The sequence below is a fragment of the Phalacrocorax aristotelis genome, chromosome 4 (assembly GCF_949628215.1).
Source record: "Phalacrocorax aristotelis chromosome 4, bGulAri2.1, whole genome shotgun sequence".
Taxonomy (NCBI): domain Eukaryota; kingdom Metazoa; phylum Chordata; class Aves; order Suliformes; family Phalacrocoracidae; genus Phalacrocorax; species Phalacrocorax aristotelis.
The window spans coordinates 55,500,936-55,523,376 of NC_134279.1; the positions used below are offsets into that span (position 1 = coordinate 55,500,936).

At 39.3% G+C, this 22,441-nt stretch overlaps 1 protein-coding gene across 4 annotated transcripts in view; it reads right to left on the minus strand.

Annotated features, from left to right (window-relative positions):
• The window catches only part of GABRB1 (gamma-aminobutyric acid type A receptor subunit beta1), a 138,902-nt gene that overhangs the window by 27,861 nt on the left and 88,600 nt on the right, over positions 1 to 22,441 (minus strand). For all 4 annotated transcript variants that reach the window (XM_075091558.1, XM_075091561.1, XM_075091559.1 and 1 more), the window contains one exon: positions 3,480 to 3,562. In XM_075091558.1, the coding sequence (XP_074947659.1) occupies positions 3,480 to 3,562 (83 nt within the window). The remainder of the gene's footprint in view (positions 1 to 3,479; positions 3,563 to 22,441) is intronic.

Sequence of the window (22,441 nt, forward strand, 5' to 3'; positions counted from 1 at the left end):
CAGGTACATGAAGAATAACTTTCAAGAGTTTTAGACATGCAGAGGAGAAAAGCTGTGGTACATTAGGACGTGTATTTTAGGTGGAGGATTATCAAAGGTGCCAGTGCTCCTGACACATCTACTGCCTGTGGGCTTTCGGTAGCAGGTAAGTGTGTTTGTGCTTTTGGAAAATCATTGAGTTGTTAGGAGAACTGATATAAATATTCATGAGAAGTAATGCACTCTGCCAATTTTGACCTGTTGGCAAATTGTAAATTAAGATTTTGTTGATTTCTTTGGATTGGCTCAACAAGTATTAACATATCGACATACATATTTTTGGAAACATGAATTATTTATAGTGAGTATTCAAAAGGTCTGAAAAGTAATTTGCTTTTGGGGATGCATGACTGGCCAGATGGGTGACATGGTATTCTCTTATCCCTGAGTGTCTTAGCATTTTAATTGCTTATTCCATTTGATGCTAATTTTGATTCCTGATGAGGTCTCAGTGGTAGTATCTAAGTCCATTTTCACTGAGCATTCATCCCTACAAAGCTTCATTTATGTGAAAGCTTGTGAATAAAGAGGTATGAGCCAGCCAAGTGTCAGTCTGGTTTTGTTATCTGGATGGCTAGCTAATAAATTCTCATGTACTTTGATCAGCTTTAGTCATGATTGCGCTGGAAACTTCAAATCAAATATCTCCCAGCAAATAAATTCAGATATGAATTCAATATGAAGGCAACTACAGTATGGAGTTGCCCATTTTGATTGCTGTGATACTGTATGTATAGAAATTTCCTCTGCTGATCAGGTAGGAAAGTTACTGAAGAGTTGTGTTATGTGATTTATTTTGAAAATCAAGAAATGACTTGTTCTCCAAAAGCATCCATTACATCCCCTGTTAAGTTGAATCCAGAAGAAGAGCAAAGCAGCAGCGAACAACAACAAGAAAACTGTTTTATGCCAAAAAAGGCAGGGAGCTGAAAAGCCCAAGGATGAGTATGACAACCATGTAGCTTAATGAGTGGCTCTGTAGGTCCTGTATGGTGGTGGCTTATGAGACTTGGCTGGAGCTTTGCACTAGCAGAAAGTAACTGGGAAGATCAGTAGGGTGATGGGCAGCACTGGAAGGGGAAGCTAAAATTGTCTACTGCCTCTGCTTCTTGGGAATGAGAAGAAAATGGCTGTATACATGTTCATACACAGGTGTGTGGTCTTGTGGTGCTTCAGTCAACTCAGAGCAATGTAGATAGGGACAGGCTAACTGAAAGCAGATGTACAGGGAAGGTCGATGCATGTCGGTGTAACAAAAGTATTCATTACGTGCATTGGCTTGGCCTAGCGTGCCACGCTGCTGCATCTGTTGGGGGCGTTATGGTGCATAACCAGTATGTCCTTCCAGAGACTTCCCTGTATGTGTTGAATGGTGAACAGAGGATAAGCTGTTGTGGTGACTCGGTACTACGGCTGTTGAGGTGCTTCACAGGGAACCCTGACATCACTGTCTCCCTGCTTCTCTTTCCGAGATGCCTCCCTGCAGTGACTAAGCCCTACGATCTTAAAAATAAAAAAACCACCCTTTTTTGAATCTCTGAAGAAATAAATGAGCAGGTTCTGTTCAGACAATGCTGTCTAGTAAAAATAATTGTCATTAAGTCCACTGTGACCATTTACTTGATTGAAATTTTTGCTGGGGCAATAAAAGTTTTGTTGTTCTCAACCTAGCAGAGAATTTCTAGAATCACTGTAAAATGACATTCCAGGAAAAGAAGCAAAAGCAAACAATTCTTGGGAAAACATTTCAAGTTTCTTACCAAACAATGTAAAATCTAAATGAAAAGCTGCACCTCCACTGATTTATATTAAGGCTGATACTGACTGTGTACTTACAAAAAAACCCCCTTCATTATGGAGAGTAATTTTGAAGGTATGTGCCCATTTCAGTGCTTTAAATAAGGCATATTTCTGGTGCCATCAAGTAGAAATTATAAGCAAGAATAAACACTGGGCTAAGAGCCCATCTTGTTTCTCATCAGTGCTACTAGACTGACTGTAGGCTTTTCTCAGTGCCTGACAATTGCCACCTCACAGATCTGTTGAGACATATTACATTTATGTATATTCAGCTGATGAAAACCTCTGCAGTTCAGAATAAACTGAAATCTTTCCCAGCAACATTTTCTAAGTCTCAGAATGATTTAGTTGTCTTTGGATTAGACTTATTTATTTTATATTGTTGTTACAATACTATTAAACTTTTAATATGTGGAGATTCCATTGTTTTGGGACTATAAAAATGTTTCTATTTGTCAAGTCTAAACAACTGAAGACTAATGGAATCCTTCTGAAAATTGATGCTGTCAGGTTTTGGGGAATTTAACCCCTTTTTGGTCCACGGCAATACCTTACATAATGATTTTCTGAAGAATGAGAACTACTTAGTGGACTTCAGATAATTTTTAGTTCTGTGAACGTGAGGTGCTACAAACAATGAAAACATTGCTTTTGTTGATGACATAGGTGTTAGGAAATTATTTTGGTAGGTAAGGAAGAACCCTTAGTCCTGGATCAGCTTGTTTCTCTGTTTATTTAATACTTCAGACTATCTGTCAAAACAGAGGTTCAAATGCTAAAACTGTTCTTTTCCTTCAGTAAGCTGAACGAAAATACTAGATTTGGGGAAATCTGTTAATCCTTTCTAGAACCTGATACATTAGAGAGAAGTATTATTATAATAAAAATAATTTAAATCTAGTGGTGCAACAGTTGTAACGTGACAAGTGGAAGTTCTTAGAAAACTGCTGCATTATTTTGCCTTGGACTCTATGGATTCTTAACTAGTTTAGACAGATTGCTCTGTGGTCAGTGGCAGCAGCTGGTTTGACCAATGACAGAATAGAAATTAGTTTCAGAAACATTGATAGGCATTTCTTTAAAGGCTAGCATCATAGAAGATATAAAAACTATGTTAATGAACAAAAATTGGCAACTGCACTGCACACCTTAATTCTATGCTTACAGGAGACAATGGAAAAGCTCTCATTAACCTTGGTGTTGAAGGACCAAGTTGCTTTCTTTTATTACCTCCAAGTATTTTGGTAAGAATAATTGATCAATCATCCCACCACCATGTGGGGCAGATGTTAATCTTGATGTTAGAGATGAATGCACTGAGGTGAATTAATTCATTCAGGTCCTGTGGTGATTAGGCACTGAAGATAGACAGTGCTCGGTTGCTGTCCTCTGATTTAATCATCAAGAAATACTCTTTTCCCTTCCTTGACAAGAGATTTTGAAAGACTTTTTACAAGTTTGGACTAACCAAATATTGTGAATTAAACATCTTTTGGCTTATGTATTATAGAAATATATTGGGTATGTTCACTGTTCATGGGACACAGTATTTCAACAACTTGCTCCTGTTTTACCTAACCTGTGAATGCCTTTCAATACACAGCTGTCATTTGGCCAACCCTCTCCCTCCAGTAACTTACAACTTTCAATTTCTAGTGTGCAATTTTGTTCATCCAGAGGATATCTGCGTAGATCCATCATGCAAGCAGCTGTTGTTGTGATCCTGTAAGAGGAGGGTGAAAAAAAAAATGAGATCTGAAACGACATGTTACTTGTTTGAGAAGGCAAGATTTTCTATAATGGCTCTTCTGTTCATTTGTATACAGAATGGTTATGCACGCAGATTCCCAGCATACAGGCTTTACATAGCTTGTAAAGCATAATTAAATAATTTACACAGCACAGTACACTGGTTACAGTATAAAGCATCAGAGCATATGCTGAGTATCATAGAGCAGGATCTTGACTGAAAACTTTAGGTGCAAAAGTGTACAGTGTTTTGAAGAACATTTATTATGATATTTCTACCTGGTCATCTTCTTTTCAATGTTCTCAATTCAGACATGCTCAGATCGTTTTGCAAATTGTTTTATTTATAACTCATAGTGCTGATATCTTTTTCTTTTTGTTGTCACCTACTGCTGTTTTAATTTTGTCTGACGTATATGTGCATTTTCATCCATGCTGTGGAAATACTGGTAATATCTGATTAATTATTTTTATGTTTTCATTATCAGTTTATCATCAGCTATGATAATTGAACATTGCCTTTTAAAAATGGCACGATGCAATCAAAAACTTGTGAGACGTAACATTGTCTGGTGGTTACTTAATGACCATTGGAGTAGCTATGATGTAGGCTGGATCTTCTGGATCCTTGCTCCTTCTAGAGGGCATATGAGTTGGCATTCAGTCCCTGAAGGTATTTTCCATAGCCTAAACCTGTTTGCAAGGCAGCTCCTCTCCTTTTTTTCAGACTGTAAATCACAGAGCATCAAAGCAGATGCTGGCTGATAAGCCTGTGACACTTCAGAGGAAGGTTAAGTGACTGAGTTAGGATAGGGGTCAAATTATAGCTTCTTTTAAAGATCTCTTTAAGACACAGTGGTGCTTTCAGACTCAGAAAAGTGAGACAGCACCTACATTTTTTTTTGTGATAGGTGCATTCTTAAATGCTTATAAAACTCCTGAAGCTGTGGACGGGCAAACTTGGCTTGTAATTTCATTGGTGTCTCTCTCTCTCCCTCTCTCCAACAATTCCTACCTGAGAAAGGCAGATAACCTCTTTTCTTGGTCTGGATTTGGTCCTGTTGTTCCAGTTCCATGTTAATTAATCCCACAGGAATACATCTGGAGATTTTACTTTTGATGTGCTGAAAGTCAAGCACACTTACATGCTGCATTGGGGTGATAACTCTTGCTGTCACTGAACTGACAGAATTAAAAGGAAAAAAAAAAGGCACATGCTTCATTACTGTGACATGCTTCAGATTATCCTAAGTCTACAAAATCCATCTGCCTACCTGTTTATAAGGACCATCTAGCAAGAAGTTATGACAACTAGTCCATGAAACTACTCGAGGATACTGTGTAAAAGGCTATGGGAATTGTATATTTATGCTTTTCCTCAGGCTCATTTTTGTCACATTAAATTGAATTGCCTGTGTCTTAAAGGGTTTTGCATTTGTCGTAGAAAAGGTTGAGGACTTCAGCAAAGGTAGGACCTCATTTAGTTCGGCCATGTCCCAAATTTACGTTACTGAGAGGCATTGAGAAGATATGCAGTCATCATTTGTCAGACTCCTACTTAATAATGTTTAAGATCATACATAACGATATACTAACATTAGTCACAGTTAAATGCTTTTTAATTAAGGTTTCATAGGGTAATGTTTTGTTCCAAATTAATAAATCAGTCTTTACGGTAATTTAGATCACCTGTATCAACCAGATTTATTTAAATGTGAACAGAAGTAGAAGTTGACATAGTGTTTCCTAGACCAGAGTTACAGTCACCAGATATTTCCTAACAGCCAGTGTACCTATACCTATACTGACTTTTGCAGTTTTGCGTATCCTACATCAGCTACATAAGCAGTAGCAAATTGTTATACTTAATAACATCAATACAAATTAATTCTGCAGTAGTAACCAGTGCAATTGTTGTGTACCCATGTTTTAAATATTCCACAGGATTATTTTTCACTGACATTGTAATTCTGGTAAGTCTTTGCTCAAATGTATTGTTTTCTCACTATTTGTGCATAGTTTTTGGCACACTGATTGGTTTGATGGGTCTGACCATTACTATAATCCAGGAACAAAAATAAATGTATGTGTTAACTAAGACACTGCACTGCTAATTGCAGGTGGAGTCTGGAAGCAAACACTGGGATTATGCAGAAGAAAGATAATAAACTCTTAGTATTGGTTTCTAGCAGCAGTAAGGAATCCAAGTCTGCCTGGCTTGTCTATTGGTAATTTCTCATCCTTCATCCTTATGTTCTCAGCTTCCCTCAGTTCTCTTTTGCATCCTCTATAGTGCCTGTAGGGCAGCGTAGTGTGGCTATGTCAGCCTCTATACTTTGGGGAAAGTCTCCCTGAGCAGTCAAAGGTGGTGGTGGGGAGCAGCTCTCCCCCTGTGACTCTTTTAACCCCTTAACAGCAGGTCTGAATGCTATTGTGGCTCTCCGGTGAAAGAGCAAGCAGTTGCTTCCAGGGAAGAGGGGAGTGACAGGGTTTTTGCTGAAGCTTGCAGAGATGAGAATCTCACAAAATGAGGTGGGGAGGACAACAGGAGACTATCGTCAAGCAGGTAGTGGAGGGTGGCTGCCAAGAAGCTTGAAGCTTTTGGCTTCCAGCAGCAGGAGAAAGGATCCTGCTACACCTGGAGACCGCAGCTTTGGGGGTGCCCTGGGCAGGGGCAATGACAAGCAGTATCTGCCCAAGGATTTGTCAGATCCAGCTAAGCCTGAACTGCGTGCCTGTGTGAATGATAAAAGGCAAGCTCTAGCTACTGAGGGCTCCTCCCTGAAGGAAAGCGAGGCACCAACCTGCCAGCACAATGTGGTGTCTCCTAAAGCTGGAGGTGCTTAAATTTTATTGGGAATCTTAGGTTTCCTTGAAAATAGCTACTTGTAATTGCAGTAGGAGTGCATCAAGATCCAGCAACATTCATTACCTGTAGTTCATAAATCTGCCTTTCAAGCATTTCTTTCTCCATCATAATATCTCTCAGCTGTGTAAAATTTTTGATGGCATTGTGCTCTGGATAGCCACAAAACTTGTTTAATGAGATAAACTAGACCTGTATGCAATCACATAGTAATTTCTGTCTTGATTAAAAAAAAATCATCAAATCTTTTATTATAAACAGAGTAAAATCCCAAACCTGTTACTGGCTGCACTCTCTCATTGGAGAGAGTAACTGATGGCTTGCACAGGCACCAGAAGCTTAAAATTAAGACATTTAAATGCAGAATACAAGGGTATAATGGTGGGAAGGGGAATGCAATAGTCTGAAGATAGGGCAAAACTGCAATAAATCTGTGTTCAAGAGGATTAGTCCTGAAAATCCCTGGGCACAAGCAGTTTGTGGCAATGGTGGAATATCATGAGTCTCCGTAGAAGTTTAAGTGGAGGACTAATCCTACCCTTGAAGCAGAGCTATTTATATCTCAGAGTATGCTATGTTACTTCTAGGTTTTAATTTTTTAAAATGTATTTTATTTATTTTTCCTGTGTTGGAGCTAATTTATTTTGTTTGTACTGTGTCTTTTGCCCTACTATCCTTAAATTCTTTAGATTCTTTTGTATACAAATGGTAAAAATGGGATTATGCAAAGAAGACAAGTGGCTTGGTGGAGATATATCATTATGCTACTTCATTTCATTCATGTCAGTACTCAGACATTCTGGGATGGAGCAAAGTCTGAATTGTTAACAGGCAAGATAAATATTTGCAAAAAAGCAAAATTAACTGATTTTTTTTCTATATTGTGGCTTGAAGAAGAAATAAAAGCAATATTTAAGACAGCAATGACAATTAAATGTGGAGATGATCAGAGCTAAACTATGCAAATTCTGTCATGAAATGTTTCCTCTGTTTGGAGGACAGGTATCAAATTTTAATATGTTTGTTCTTTTTCTCTCAGTCAACAGCATAAATTATAAACGTATATGAAGATATGAACTGGGATGGACTAATTTTCTTTCCTTAAAAGCAAAATAAAATCTTCAAATCAAATAAAAAATAACCATGCTTGTCTTAACCACTGCAGAGCTGGGGCTCTAGTACACACTGGAAGTAGGCTTTCATATCCCAGGTAAAACATTGCTTTTATTAAATCAGTGTTAATTTAACTTCAGAGGTATCAGGGAACTTAATCCCATAGCAACTGTTTGACATCAGAATCCAGTCGCACAGCTCTGGTGTAAGTGGCCCAATTTTTATGGAACCAGGCAGACTCTTGAAGTTTAAGATTTAATGGGATGTCTTGTAGGCAGAGTTACTGAAGGAACAGAGGAAGGCAGAAAAACTGTACATTTAATCTGCAATATTTTTCTTTTTGCTGTCCACAGTACATGTAAAGGTTTACAGCTGTTATGCCTGCTGACACTGTAAATGTCCCAGCAAAGCCTGAGTGGCCGAGTCCCTGGCCCTGGGAGAAAATGTCAGCTCTGAACCTGCAAACATGCCCAACCTCTCTCTAGTGCTGGAAGAGTCTACTTACAAGAGGTACATTTGAGTATTAGCTTTATTTGTGTTGGTATATTATTGTATTGTATTGTGTTGTGTTGGTATATTATTTGTATTTTACATAATGTAGTGTGTACTTAGGAAATCTGTGTTTAACAGTCTATGTGACAGTTGTCAAATTCTGTTAAAAAGAAGTTACATGTAACATGTGTAGTAAGATTGGAAAGGGACAATAGGTGCTTAAATAATAATGCTTTCACAGATCTCATTAGAAGTTGAGAGAAAACTGGAATATTGGGTCCTGAGCCAGATGCAGTAAAAGATTTAGACAGTTAGGTTTACACACGAGTTCCTTTGCAAGTGGAGACCAATTTTTTTGATTTTTATAATTTGGCTAATTTTTTTCCTCTTTGTTTTTTTCCACAAAATCAGTAGGAAACATATCTTTGACTCCAGGGAGACAAGCTGTCAACTGCTAGGTCACTGCTGTAGACTACAGACTTTGAGATAACACTCAAGATTATAAGGAAAGCTTTTGTATGGATTTAGGTTAACAAGCGCAATACACATTTCCTTTTAATCTTGCTCAAAGAAACAGTAGAGTTGCATAAACATGAGAAAATAAAAAGCATCTTGAGGAAGATGTATACGGAGAAATATACAGCTCAAAGAGTTAAAGCCGCAAGCAGCTGAGAAGAGGGTCTAGCATGAGAAGGGCCCGACAACCTTTATTATATTGGGTAAAGTGACCCGTTCTGTTTAAGTCAGAGGAAGATGAGATGAGGGAAAACGTGTCAGACTATGGGCTTTCTACTGTGTTTTATTGATAACCTGAACTGGTAAGCATTTGATTGATTTGCCTCTCCCTCATCTTTGTTTTTTGTTGAGAAAAATATAGCCCAAAATGGATTAAATTTCACAAAGAAGTGAAAATGTTTTTTAAATGTGGAAATCCTGTGGTGTGCCTTTCTGAAAAAGGTGTAGTTATATATGCGTTTATACATATGTATATGTATGTATGTAAATAAAGACTGATATTTTGGATTAAGCAGAGGGATGTGGATTTAACACACTGCAGGTAGATAAACATTAGGTCAAACCTTTCTCCCAAGACTTTTTAAGAATTTTGTTGTAATTATTTTAGGCAGAACAGCCCAGCCAGCCAGTGGTGCTACAGTGATCTGTCACCATAACCTACAGTGCAGCCAGCTTCTGGCCATGAAAGAGCTGACCTTTTTTCAATGCAATAACCAAATGTGTCTTCAGAAGCCATCTCTTCCACTGCCTGTGGACAGTGGTGCTTTGGAAAGGCATCTCAGGGGTTGACATAATGTTCTGGCCATGGCTCCTGCTGGCCTGTGATGCTGTTGACTCCTCCTCCCCTGCCACCATGTTCCTCTCCTCCCAGTCTGCCCCTTTAGTTCCCCACATTGAACCTTGAAAGAAATGCAAGCAGCTCAGCAGAAAGGTTGATAACCTCAGGTATCAAGGTGATGAGCAACTGGGGCAATAATATCTTCAGCTAATATAGCTGCAGCCAGAAAAGGGCATGTGGCCAAACTCTGCAATGCCTTTCAAGGGCTGAGACATTGTTTTTAGGATGAAAAGAGCTGCAGTGGTCAGGAAAACAAAAAAACCTACAGAAAAAATCAGAAGAATTAACTGTAATAGTACTACTGGCTAGTGCTGTAGTATAGTAATGGACTGGGATTCATGCTGAGACCTGGAGGAGTCATTCTAAGTTTATTGTCTATCCCTATGTACCTAGTAATATTCCTGAGGGTGTCAAATGTAGAGGAGGAATATTCGGTTTTCTCTGAGGTATAAATACAAATGTCTGTTTCCCAAGCATGGAAAGTTAATCTACAGGTTGTCAAATCAATCAGTTTCATTGGCTTGAAATAAGAATGCTAAAAACCAACCTTAATAAAAACATTACTGTCCCTACTACTCTCTTCATTAATGTATGTTCTTCTATCCAGAAGCTACTGAGCTTCCTGCTTGGACTGCTGTGCTGTCCTGTCGCTCTGCTGGGACACTCTTTATCCCTTTTCTTTTCTCCCTCAGGCATATCAATATAAGAGCTGCCCACCAAAATAAGGCAGAATTTGCCCAAGTTGATTATTGTGCTTGTTAGGTTGGTTTGACATGGACCAGTTCATCGGTCGGGCTCACTGCTGGGCCCCAAAGGTAGTTAAATGGCACCATCTCTGAAGAGAGAATTAAATTTAAGAATCATCCCAGACTGGTGAGAGCCGATGAAGGCAGTGCTGGCACACAATCTTATTTGTCAAGTTATTCCATTGTCACTGTTATGCACCAGCAAATTGCCAAAGTCAGCTCATTGCTGGTAAGCTTCTTGAGCTTTGTCTCAGACAGAAGTCCTGGAAGAGTCAAAAAACAATTCTTAAATAAAGTTTTCTGTCCATCTCAGCAGTAGAGCCTAATTCTGTAGGGACACATTCCATATGTCTTAGGCAGGGGCAAGCCACTGATTTAATGCACAGTGTGACATCCATCTAAGAGAGAAATAATTGTTTGTGAGTGTGTCTTTAGATGTCCAAACGGTTACCAGCTGTGACACAGGAGATGTTGGCTTGCAGTGAGCATATGCCTAGTCTTGCTGTTGCAGTCATTTCAGTTTGCTCCAATTAATATTCTTTAATGTAACCCAGGCACTAATTTCTTATACTGTTTTTGTGCCTACAAAGCTATGCAGTAAATGATGTCTTTTTCACTCAATAAAAATAATGAATTCTCTCTAAGAATAACTGGTAGCTTGGTGGTGAGGGGAAGGTAAAGCAAGAAATTAGAAATCACCTTAAGCTCTTCCCAAGCCATCTGCCCTTAGTGCTGGTGACAAGATAATGGGCTAGATGGACCTTTGGTCTGACCTTTTTTCATATTTTCTAATGTTATTATCTTTGACCAACCTCACCACTTTGTGGTCCATCCCAGGTTACTTTTCACTCCCCAGATCCTTCCTTTCTGAGCTCAACTCACCCAGCACATTTATATGGATACTCTGTATGAACAATGAATGAGTTTGGGGTAGTGCTTCTCAGGGAAGCAAGGACTAACTTCCTTCATGGGATTTAATACACTCTAGAAGATGGGTGGAAATAATCCAGTCTTCTACAGGAATTACAATAGTACAAAGCAAAATTGATTAAAAAAAAAGGTACATGTGTCCATGATATTTCCCTCCTGTATGTCCGGCAAACGTTTACCATTCCCAAATATTTGATCTAGACTCTTGCACCTGTGCAGCAGTTGTGACACTGTTTGGTCTTTAGAGCTCTAGTGATGTGAGTGGTCCTGCTCAGTTACTTGTGTGACCTGAAATTTTGTCTGTACAGATTGTGGCACCCAGACTAAGGCAAATAGATGTGGGTGCAGTGCATTGTAACATCTTTAGTGTGCGTGGTAATACATATTTTTAAAAGCCTGAATCAAGAGATCATGTAGACAGAGAGATGAGATGTGGATATTGACACAAAACACCTTAAAAAAATTCACAACTCCTTCATTCTTTTTTAGATATACACAGTGGCAAGTCATGCAAATTTAAAAAGGAGAGCTCCTGGAGATTAATTTATGCCTTTGTAAGCAAGCCTTTGATGGTGTCAGACTGAGTCACTGGCATTTTGTGCCAAGTTGGAGCAGGTGTAAATAACTAATGCATGCTACAGAGAGAGGAGCTGCAGGGCTGTATCTTTATCTCTGGCAATTCCAGTCATTCAGGGTGAGCAAACTATTAAAGACTACAGTATGAGAATCAGCTTTGTGCTACCATCTATTCAAGTGTAAATACTCTTTTGCTAGACTGAACTGACTGTGAATTTGAAACCTGTTATCCATCTGCTGTTTATTCTTCCCCCCCTCCCCCCCCCCCCCCCCCCCCCTTACAGGTTGTATTTACTTTCTTTGCTATTTTTTTTTTTAAATGACGAAGGGCTGTATTCTGGAAAAGGTCACCACTGGTCTTCTTTTAAGGATTCCAGGTTCAGAAATTTCTTGAAGCAGTTGGAGCTTTTGGGTTTTCTGATGAGGACTTGCAGTTGTAGTGCCTTGTGATCACGGTGCTGTGATCTATAGGACAGTACTGTGCGCTGCCTAAGAACTGCCTGTGACAAGCAGATGGCCTGGATACTTTACCACCAATGCCACCTTGAGCACCGGGCTGCTGCGTGCTGGCCCCTCCACTGTGTTAGCGGAGGTATCTGTAGGACAGTGACGCTATTCAAAATGCTGAGATATTCAGGGCTAAATATCCACTTTTCCACAAGGAAATGTTATTTCTAGTCCAAAAGAAGTCTCCTGTTCACGGCACGTCTCTGTGAGCAGTTGTGCTGCAGAGTCGAAGGGGTGGTGTGCTGCAGGGAGTGGGGGCCAGCAAGTGGCTGCCTCCTGGAGACCAGGATCTCCTTTAGCTGACCCTGCTGCTGACCTCCTCCTCCTCAGCTCATGAACCTACAGTCTCAACTACTTTTCCTCCTTAAAAACAGATCTCTTATTAAGCTCTGTAAATCCAGAGTGAGAATTGCTCGTTAGTAACGTGTGTGGGTGTGCCAGACTATGGCATGTCAAGTGTCAAGGTGAGAACCCTATGGAAAGGATTCATTACACTCCTTCACTGCCTGCATTATGTTCTCTTTGGGTTTATTCAGTGATCCTCACTGAAATCTAGCACTACATTGTCATGTTTAGCATATTTTAATATTTGATTTGGGCTAGCAGCTGGTTGATTTGAAGGTAAGTTTTGAAGTCAGTAAAAGAAAGCCAAGTATATTATAAACACTAGTTCAAAGGATATTCGCTGCTGAACTCATCCTTACAATGAACCTGATCTTTGAATGTAGAGGCCTGCAAAGTGCCTAACACTATAAAGCATAACCTAACACAATAACATCCACACGAGGAGGTGCTCAACCCCTTCCATGGTGTCTGATTCCTTGGTACAAGACAGGATTTCTTACCCTATGCTATGTATGCATTCTGTCCAACTCTTTTTATATTTTGTTCATGTAGAACATTGACTTCTACAGTCAGTTCCAAGTAGAAGTGTCGCAAAGGTTGGATAATCTTTAACTTGGGTGTTGTATGTAGGCATTAAAATATTTTGGGGAAGGGGATATCACATTTTAGTTTGCTTGGGAGACTTACTTTGGCACTCAAAGTAATTGTCAGTAAATTAATCACTGATTCTATCACAGAATCACAGAATGGTAAGGGTTGGAAGGGACCTCTGGAGATCATCCTGTCCAACCCCCCTTCTTGAGCAGGTACACCCAAAGCAGGGGGCACAGGAACGTGTCCAGGTGGGTTTTGAATGTATCCAGGGAAGGAGACTCCACACCCTCCCTGGGCAGCCTGTGCCACTGCTCTGGCACCCTCACAGGAAAGATTTTTCTCATGTTTAGGTGGAACTTCCTGTGTTCCAACTTGTGCCCATTGCCCCTTGGTCTGTTGCTGGACACCACTGAAAAGAGTCCAGTCCAATCATCTCGACATCCACCCTTCAGATATTTATAAGCATTGATAAGATCCCCCCTCAGTCTTCTCTTGTCCAGGCTGAACAAACCCAGGTCTCTCAGCTTTTCCTCATAAGGGAGGTTCTCCAGTCCCCTGATCATCTTGGTAGCTCTCTGCTGGACTTGCTCAAGCAGTTCCACATCTTAAAATGTGAGGCCCAAAACTGGACACAGTTACTCCAGATGTGGTCTCACTAGGGCAGAGTAGAGGGGGAGGATAACCTCCCTTGACCTACTGGCCACACTCCTTTTAATGCAGCCCAGGACACCGTTGGCCGCCTTGGCCACAAGGGCACATTGCTGGCTCATAGTCAGCTTGCTGTCCGCCAGCACTCCCAGGTCCTTCTCAACAGAGCTGCTTTCCAGTAGCTCAGCCCCCAGCGTGTACTGGTGCATGGGGTTGTTCCTCCCCAGGTGCAGGACCTTGCACTTGCTCATGTTGAATTTCATGAGGTTCCCCTTGGCCCAGCTCTCCAGCCTGTCCAGGATTTGCTGGATGGCAGCACGGCCTTCTGGAGTATCAGCCACTCCTCCCAGTTTGGTGTCATCAGCGAACTTGCTGAGGTTACACTCTATCCCATCATCCAGGTATTGAACAGGACTGGACCCAGTACAGACCCCTGGGAACACCACCATTTATGACCCTCTGAGCTCTGTTGTTCAACGGGTATGATCTATGTTCAGCCACTATGATCTAGCTATTTTGCTTAAAAAAACAAACCCTTGCTGGATAGTCAATATTTAGCTGCCAGAACTCTGCTTCAGAGAACAGTTATGTAATACTATCAGAAAGCAGAGATGGGGTGAAGGTGTTACCCAAAATGGGGACAAACAAGCTTGCCAGCTTCTACCTTCCCCAGGCAATGAGCCTGAAGCTCCAGGGCAGTGGTGGGAGTAGGAGGCAATGGAGAAGGGAGAGCTCTGATGTGAAGGAGCTGGAGGAGAGAGGTAGTGGGAGGTCCATAAGAAAATATTTTGCTTTGACTGAACTAGAAACTTCTAAATTCAAAACCTTAAGCCAGATATGTATTTTTTATAGATAATGTAAGATATTTTTCTGTTCAATACAGTGTATCAGAAATAATTCAGAGTGAAGATGAATGTCTTGCTTGTAAAGATCTAGAAATATAAATCGCTAAAATGTTACAATGTAACTTTTTAAATATGAGCAAAAAGCTCTCTTTGATGCTTGTAAGCCAGATTTCAGTGCAATAAGAATTTTTACTGCACAGCTATAAACCCATGAAAATAAATTTTATAATATAAATCCCAAGAGAACTATAACTATACCAGGGCAAACAAGATACTTCAATAAAAAGTGCCTGAGAGTTGGAGCTGAAATTTACTGCAAAAAGTAATTTAATTTGACAGTGCAATTATGTTGCAAGCCAAAAAGAAAAAGAGAGTGAGCCAGGTGGGAAGTGCTTAGCATAAAGGAAGGTCCAAAAGGGAAGTAAAGTCAAATAATTGGTTTTCAATCTGATTTTAATTAAAAAAAAAACCAAAGTGGGGCTAAATCTGTAACTTTTTCAGTATCTCTGTACAAACCTGAACACCACTAAATACAAGAAGAGGGATATTACTACTGAAATTCCTAGATGCAGAGAATATTCTCAGACTGAAATATCCTGCTCAGGAGGGAATAGACGTCTGCTAGGTGTCAGCAGTGATCTTAGTGTCATTTGGTATCTCCATCTTTTGGGTTGTTTTGTTGTTGTTTATTCCAAAATAAAACAAAACCAGACCCCGAGATATGTATTTTGTGTGCGTGTGTGAAAGACTGACAGAGACATGTTCAGATGTCTCCCCTTCTTTGGCAGAAGAGGAATCTAGGCAACATCCTCCACACCCAGCCTGGTTTGTAATTGTAAGGCTTCAGGATGTGCTTGATCAAAATGACTGGTTAAAACCAGGTTCTTTCTGGGATCAGACATACTTCATATTGACCCATCTCTGTATAACTTCCCTGTAACCAAGGAAGATCTTCCTGGATTTTGGAAGCAGAGGTAAGGCTGGAAGGAAGTGCTGTCATTTCTTTGTAGGTGCCTTGCGACTCTTCAGGAACTGTGACTTCTCATATAGCTTCTACATGTCAATATTACCCATATCAGTGTGTCTCAAACAGAAACCTGCAGTTAGGGGAGGAAATGTGCAGAATCAGGATCAAAACAATTTCTAGCTTTCATATTTCTTGCCTTCTTCTGAAGGATTTTCCAAGATGGGGGAGTCTGCTACTTTTCCAGTGGTTGTAGCTTTACCTATGCACCAGAAAAATGGGCCAAAATAGCGATTTCCATACAAAACAATCTTGGCTGAGAGATATAGACATCTAGTGGTTTTAAATGAAGAGAAATGATGTGTTATAAGCTTTCACAGGTGGCATGGAAACTGTTTCATAGTTGAGAATTTTGATCCTTTCTTGATTTTGCAAAATGTGAGAAACAATGATTTTGAACGTAGCATATCCTCTGGCTCTCTGTTACACAGTTAATATTACTAAAACCACAGGCTGTCAGCCCTTACTGTTGATTCATAACACCTGTGTGGGCCAGCAGAAAGGGCAGGGTGCTGAGACAGTAATTGGGAGCATTTGGGGAGGTACCTTTTTCTTTTTGTTGTTGTGTCTGGCTGAACTGAGTGGGAGAGCTGCCTTGGAAAAAAATGGTAGAATATACATGTAAGTGTTAAACTTCTGTGTGTTTTGTGGATATGGGTGCTAGACTAGGCTAAGTGTCTGTTTAAAATGTGAAATGCTAGGCTTTCTATGCATGGAAGATGAGCCCAGCTTCTTTTTAAGCTATAAGGAAGAGGGAATTAGTAACTAATCAGTTGCAGAGAAATTTGACTTGAGATGTTTAGGACTCATGGCCCTATATGGTTTGATACTATAGTCCCTGCTCCTAGGAGACTGCAATAGATAAGGAAGGCAGCATTTTCTATAGGGGTCCTGTGGAGAAAAGAAGGGAAATTAAGAGGCAGGAGGAATGCTGATGCAAGGGAAGAGAGGCTTCCATTTGAAACTCTGGTTAGTTTTATGGCCACACTTCTCTATAATGAGCTCACCTATGAAACCTATTAACAACATGTATCATCTAGGAGAGACTGCAGTACCAGCAGTAAGTGGCTTCTTACAGTGTACCGCTTTATGTTTGTAACTGACTGTAGGACCTAATATGCATTAAAATATGCTTTTACCAGTTATAAAGGAGAACTTAAATAATGAAGCCTTTACAGTCTGCTCAAGCAATTCTTAATATAAAGCGTGATTGACTTCTGAAAGTTTTTCTCAGGTCTTTGGTATTCACTGTTTTCCTGTGTTCTGCCATCCTGACCAGACAGTAAGCACACCTCATTTGTTCCAGCTAGGTAGGTGAATGTGAAAACTAATAATTCCAGTCAGCGAAGCTGGCAGCATAATTATGTCTTGATACATATGTTGTGGGGAAACTCAAGTGCATCTGAAGAAGCTGAGCTGCTGCAGTTAATCTACTGTGTGCAGTGACTAATTTCATTGGAGAACTGAAAGTAAAATGAAAATCTTGCACTAGGACCTTAATGACAGGATCTTTGCTTTTGCCAAAATACTGACCCTGCTGGCAGTGCAAAGCATGAACAAATAAATTAGATTGCCTTTTGCACACCCCTGACTTGGGAGGAATGCTGGTGTGATTTTTTTTTTTTTTTTGTGTGTGTAGAAAACTGATTGATGATCATGCCCTGTCAAGGGATCTTAATTGGAAAACAAGATAAATCAGAGAAGAAATGAATGTTTTCACTGTGTGTGGCCCAAGATTGATTCTGTGACAGTGAACCAGTTTAAGGTATGTATTACTTCAAAGAGATTTCTAGTTACAGCAGCTTATTAATACTCATAACTTTTTGAATGAGCATAAATTAATTATAACATTGAAATAAACTCAAGAGAGTAGGGTCTTTCTGTTATTCCAACAGAGCTTTTTTGTAGTTCTTATGCCTTATTTTTCTTTGTGAATTGTGCTGTTGAGTCAGTTAAAACAAACATAGGAACAAAAATTGTACCCTGCCCATTCATTTTAATTAGAAAAGAAGATTTGCTGCCCAGAGAGGTGGTGGAGCCACCATCCATGGAAGTGTTCAAAAATATGTGTAGACATGGCACTTCAGGGCATGGTTTAGGAGACATGGTGGTGTTGGGTTGATGGTTGGACCTGGGGGCTTTTCCACCCTTAATAATTCTATGATTCTATTTGGGACACAGTGAATCTTTGGGTCATTGTTCATACTACTGCAAGCACCGCCTCATATTTCTTTCATAACATGATCAACATGTGTGTTAAAATACTTGGGAGTAGTAGGGCAAACTATTAAATAGGTAGCTTTTGGGGAACCACATTTTCTAATAGTTAGCCTTCTAATTTGCAGCCTGAATTGATTAATGGCTGGCGTGTACCCCTTTGTCTTGGGAACAATATTGTCCCGTGGATTACGCAGCACTTTTTCCTCATGTTGTATTTCCCCTTCTGGACAACAAGCACATCTCCTGTTGGTGGTACTTCTGCTGGGTGAACCAAAATTCTCTGTCCTTGTTAAGCAGACAGATGTCCTTTCCCAGCTGCAGCAGCACTAGATGAAGAGGTTACCATATTCTAATTTATGACCCCTTGCCTAGAAATTAAAATCCATTATTATCTACCAGCAGAGCTACTGATGTGAAAACACCTTGAATAGTCTTTGTGAATCTGTTTTTGTTGACTGGTACTTAAATTGGGTAGGGTGGTACCTAACTCATAGTGAGTGAAATCGATTAGGAGCTGTTCACCAAAGCAACCTTAGTTAGCATCTGTAAGATAGATGTAATCTCTAGCAGAGAAATGGTGATGGGTAACTTGGAGTAGATTTGGAGATACCTTCTTAAACCAGCACACTCTTATTTAGGAGAGAATATATGTGCGCATATGTGTGCGAATGTTTTCTTTGAGCTTGTCCTTTTCACCCAGTTCTTCAACTGAACTTGCATAAGATGGAGCAGGTTAACAAGCTCCAGAGAGTGAATAGCTTAATTATACTTAGAGCGTTTAGTTTCTCCTGACTGCCAACACTGATGAGTCATACACAGATTTTGCCTGAGTGGGTCGCATCTTTGAAGAGAAAACTGGGTTTGTGCCAAGGAGATATTTTTATCCTAAAAGATCTGTTAACTAAACCTAATATTGATAAGTTTGAACTGGTAGGGGGTGAATGTTTTGTATTTGAATGTGTTGGGGGGAAATATTTTCACCGTTTTTGTCTTTCAGTAGTGGTGGTAGTTTAACAAGGAGGGTAGCAGTTGTGTATACCAAAAATGTCTTACGGGGAAGAAAAAGGTACAAAAATTTTAAGCAGTTCTACAGCAGCATATATACTTTTTAAAACTTTATTTGTATTTTAACAGTGGTGAGAATTACTTGCTTCAATGTTGAGTCTTTGTCTTGTTTTATTTAGTTTTAAACTTCCTTTATATTGAAAATATTTCTTTTTACTTTTAAGCAATAATATCTAGTTCCCTCTTATATTCACTGAATGCTGTGTGTGCCGGTGATCCAGCAGACTGATTCGTAGTTGTGGAGCATCTTGAATGCACAAGACCTTTCACAGTTCCTCTGTAAACTGAACATCCCTCACAAACAGAGCACACAGGCTTGCTATAAACAGTGTTTTTTCTGGAACGAAATATATATTTCATAATTTAAAGTTGTGTGTACATCCTATAGGTAATATACTTGTATAAATGCTTTCCCCATGATATCTTGCAAGACCTTATTTTGTCCGTTTGTTTTTTTCCCCAATTTTAAAATTTTACTTTTTTTTTAAATTATTCTGAAATGTATACATTACTTTTAAAAGTTTGGTAAAAAGATTGCCCAGTCATCTAAGTTAGGTACTCAAAATCCACCAGCTATTCTATTTTCTCCTTGGCACAGAACACTTTTCAAATGGATGGAATACAGGACAGCCAGAGAGGCAGACCCGTTCAAGTAGGAGACTACAAGCTTTAAAAGCACAGTATGACAGACCCTGTTTAATGCTACCATACCTTTATTCATGCAATGTTCATGAAGACAGAATAAGCAAAAATCTCCATAGATGATGGAGATGCTTTTTACCATAATGTTAAAATACTGAATTAAGATTGAAGCTTATACAAACTGACGGATTTCTTTTCCACTCAAGTGGCCTGACTCATTAAGGAGAATGTTCAGATAAAATCAGGTTGTTTATGGTGTTTAATTCTCACTTTGTCTTGTTTTGTTACAACCTTGCTGTGTTGCATGGCTTCTCGGAGTCCCAAGAGGTAGTTGGGTAATTTTACTTGTTTTTTTTTCTCCTGGGACAAGAGAAATACAGTAAGGCACTACTGCTTAACTATTGTATTTTCTTCTGGATTTCATAGTTCAGCCATTCTTCCCTGAAATGTTATAATGCTGGAAGCCATAATAAATTACATGGGCATTCTTTTTTCAACATAGCTAATGAAAGTGTAGGAAAGTATGGAGGGCATCATGACAGCTGTACTTTTTTGAAACTCTTATCCTTCCACTTCCCATCCTGTATAAGTTTTTTGCTATTATTCTCATGTTTAGTAGCTAGATAACATGTTATTGCTAATGCTCAGTGTTCAGGTAAGCCTAAAGAAAAGGTGCTCTAATAATCTACAGCATTGATGACTGCTCAGTGGATTATCATGAACTCTAGATTTTCAAAGAGCAAGATGGCTTACTTCAGAGGTAAGCAAACAGATGGTTCCTCTCTCATCCCCAGCAGATCAAGGTGGAAAGGAATATTTAATTTATAGGGAACGATTTACACTCTGGATTTAGGCCCTTTTTTGCTGTTTCAAAACTGTCTGAGAGTATGAGTCCCCCATCCCAGGTGACCAGGCTTAATGTTGCTTGCTGTATTTTTGCCTTCTTTTATGGGCTGCAAGCAGTTCACTATAAGGAGCTATCACACTGTATTCTAACTCCATACTGGTTACTCAGTGGTTTCATAGAATGATTTCTTTTCCTTGAACGGACACCTTATTTTTGTATTGAAGGAAGGAGCTGGGAACCTTTCCAGGAGAGGGATATAAAAATCGGTTTGGAAATGTTATATTTCAAACTTTATATAGTGCAGCTTCTACTAGTTTAGTACATTCTTCCTGGGCCTAGTTTAAGTCTCCTTTGGAAGGAAGAATATTTACATGTAAGTTTTGCTTCTTGTTACATTTACACAACGTAAGTGCATGCCTGGCAGAGTGGAAAGAACTATGATAAGTTTTCTCCTTTGATCTTTTAACTCCTCTTGCTATGGCCAAGGCTGTCTCTCTGAATAGGCTAATAGCTCTTCAATTTGGCAAATAATACTTCGCTTATACTGATAAAATTTGCTACAGGTGACTGAGCATGGCAGAAGATTGAGTTGTTCCGCATGTGAGTGAAAATTCATGGACAGCATTGTGCAGTATTCAGGCAGCTTTACTTATTATCTTGTGGGCATGCAGGCCTTTGAATTTTTTCAAGAAAATGCTTTGATATTTTCACTGACATCTTAAAAATAAGCCTGACATTTTGCCACTAAGAAATAATAGAAAAAAGGAATTAGAAATGGAATAAAAGATCAATAGTGAATGAAAGCTCATATATATCTATATATCTATCTCAAACAGCCATCATCAAAATGCTCAAAAAAGACAAAGTCTTTTCCGATGAAGCAGGCACTCCACCATTGACGTATCAATCTTGAGCTTGTAGGGAGGACCTACAAAGCATCCTCAAAGATGAAACTGGAAACTAAGCTTTATGGCTGTACTATTCATAATCAGAAGAGTGAAATGATATGGGTACAAAATACTTGTGGAAAAAGCTGCTGCTTATAACCCTGTGTAGTTTAATTGCACAGCGCTCTGAATGGCTGTACTTGGTGGAACAGAGGTGGTAGCGGCTGCTGTATGGGTTGAAATATTTTATATGAGTTTGTTAGGAAAGAAAATACTGATGGATCTGCAAGTTCAGAGCAATTGTTCCAACCTGTACGTAACCTGGAATTTGTTGTTTTGATTTGACCAAAAAAGGAGCTTGTGTGCCTGAAAACTTTCCTGAAAACTATTTCTTTTGCAGTTAGATAAGGTATTGCAATAGAAGTACTATTTTTCTATAAAAGACAGATTAATTTTGGCATTTTTCTTTTCCTGCAATCCTAAAAAGTTGGTTTAGTAGTTTTGTCTTGTTTTGTCTGGGCTGTTGTTGCCTGTTGGGGTTCTTGTTAATCAAACTGAATAAACCTAATTATGTTTATGGCATCTTCAGTGACAGCCGCACAGATCATCCGCCAGCTTTGATCCTTTATATCTAGCACGCAGGCTGTCCATTTGAATCTTCATGCATTTTCCAGAATTAGGAGTATTTTAAAATATTTCAAGTATTTAACTAATACCAAGCAAATGCATTTGTTATATAAAGTATTTATTCTTCTCCTGTGTAGTGATTCACTTATGAGAAATTAAGCATTCAGTGACTCTAAGGTTGATAATATACCATATGTAGGGTAATTAAACATTACTGAAACATCTGTGACACACCTTCAAAACACAACTCTTCTCTTTGCCTGTTTTCTAGAGGCGAAGTCCCAGCAGGGGGCTCCCAGGTAACACTGAGAAACCTTTAGTAGCCTTAATGCACACTAGTTGCCCACGCTAGGGTGGCAGCTGTGTATTTTAAAACTTCCTAGAATTTGAGTTAAATAACTCTAAATTACTTAGTCTTTTTTTTTTTTTTTTTTAAAGCATTTTACTTAAGGAAGGCTTTAGTTGCTAAACTCTTTTTGGCTCATCTTGAAGTATTTCAGTGGAAATTGCTTGTTCCTTGGATCC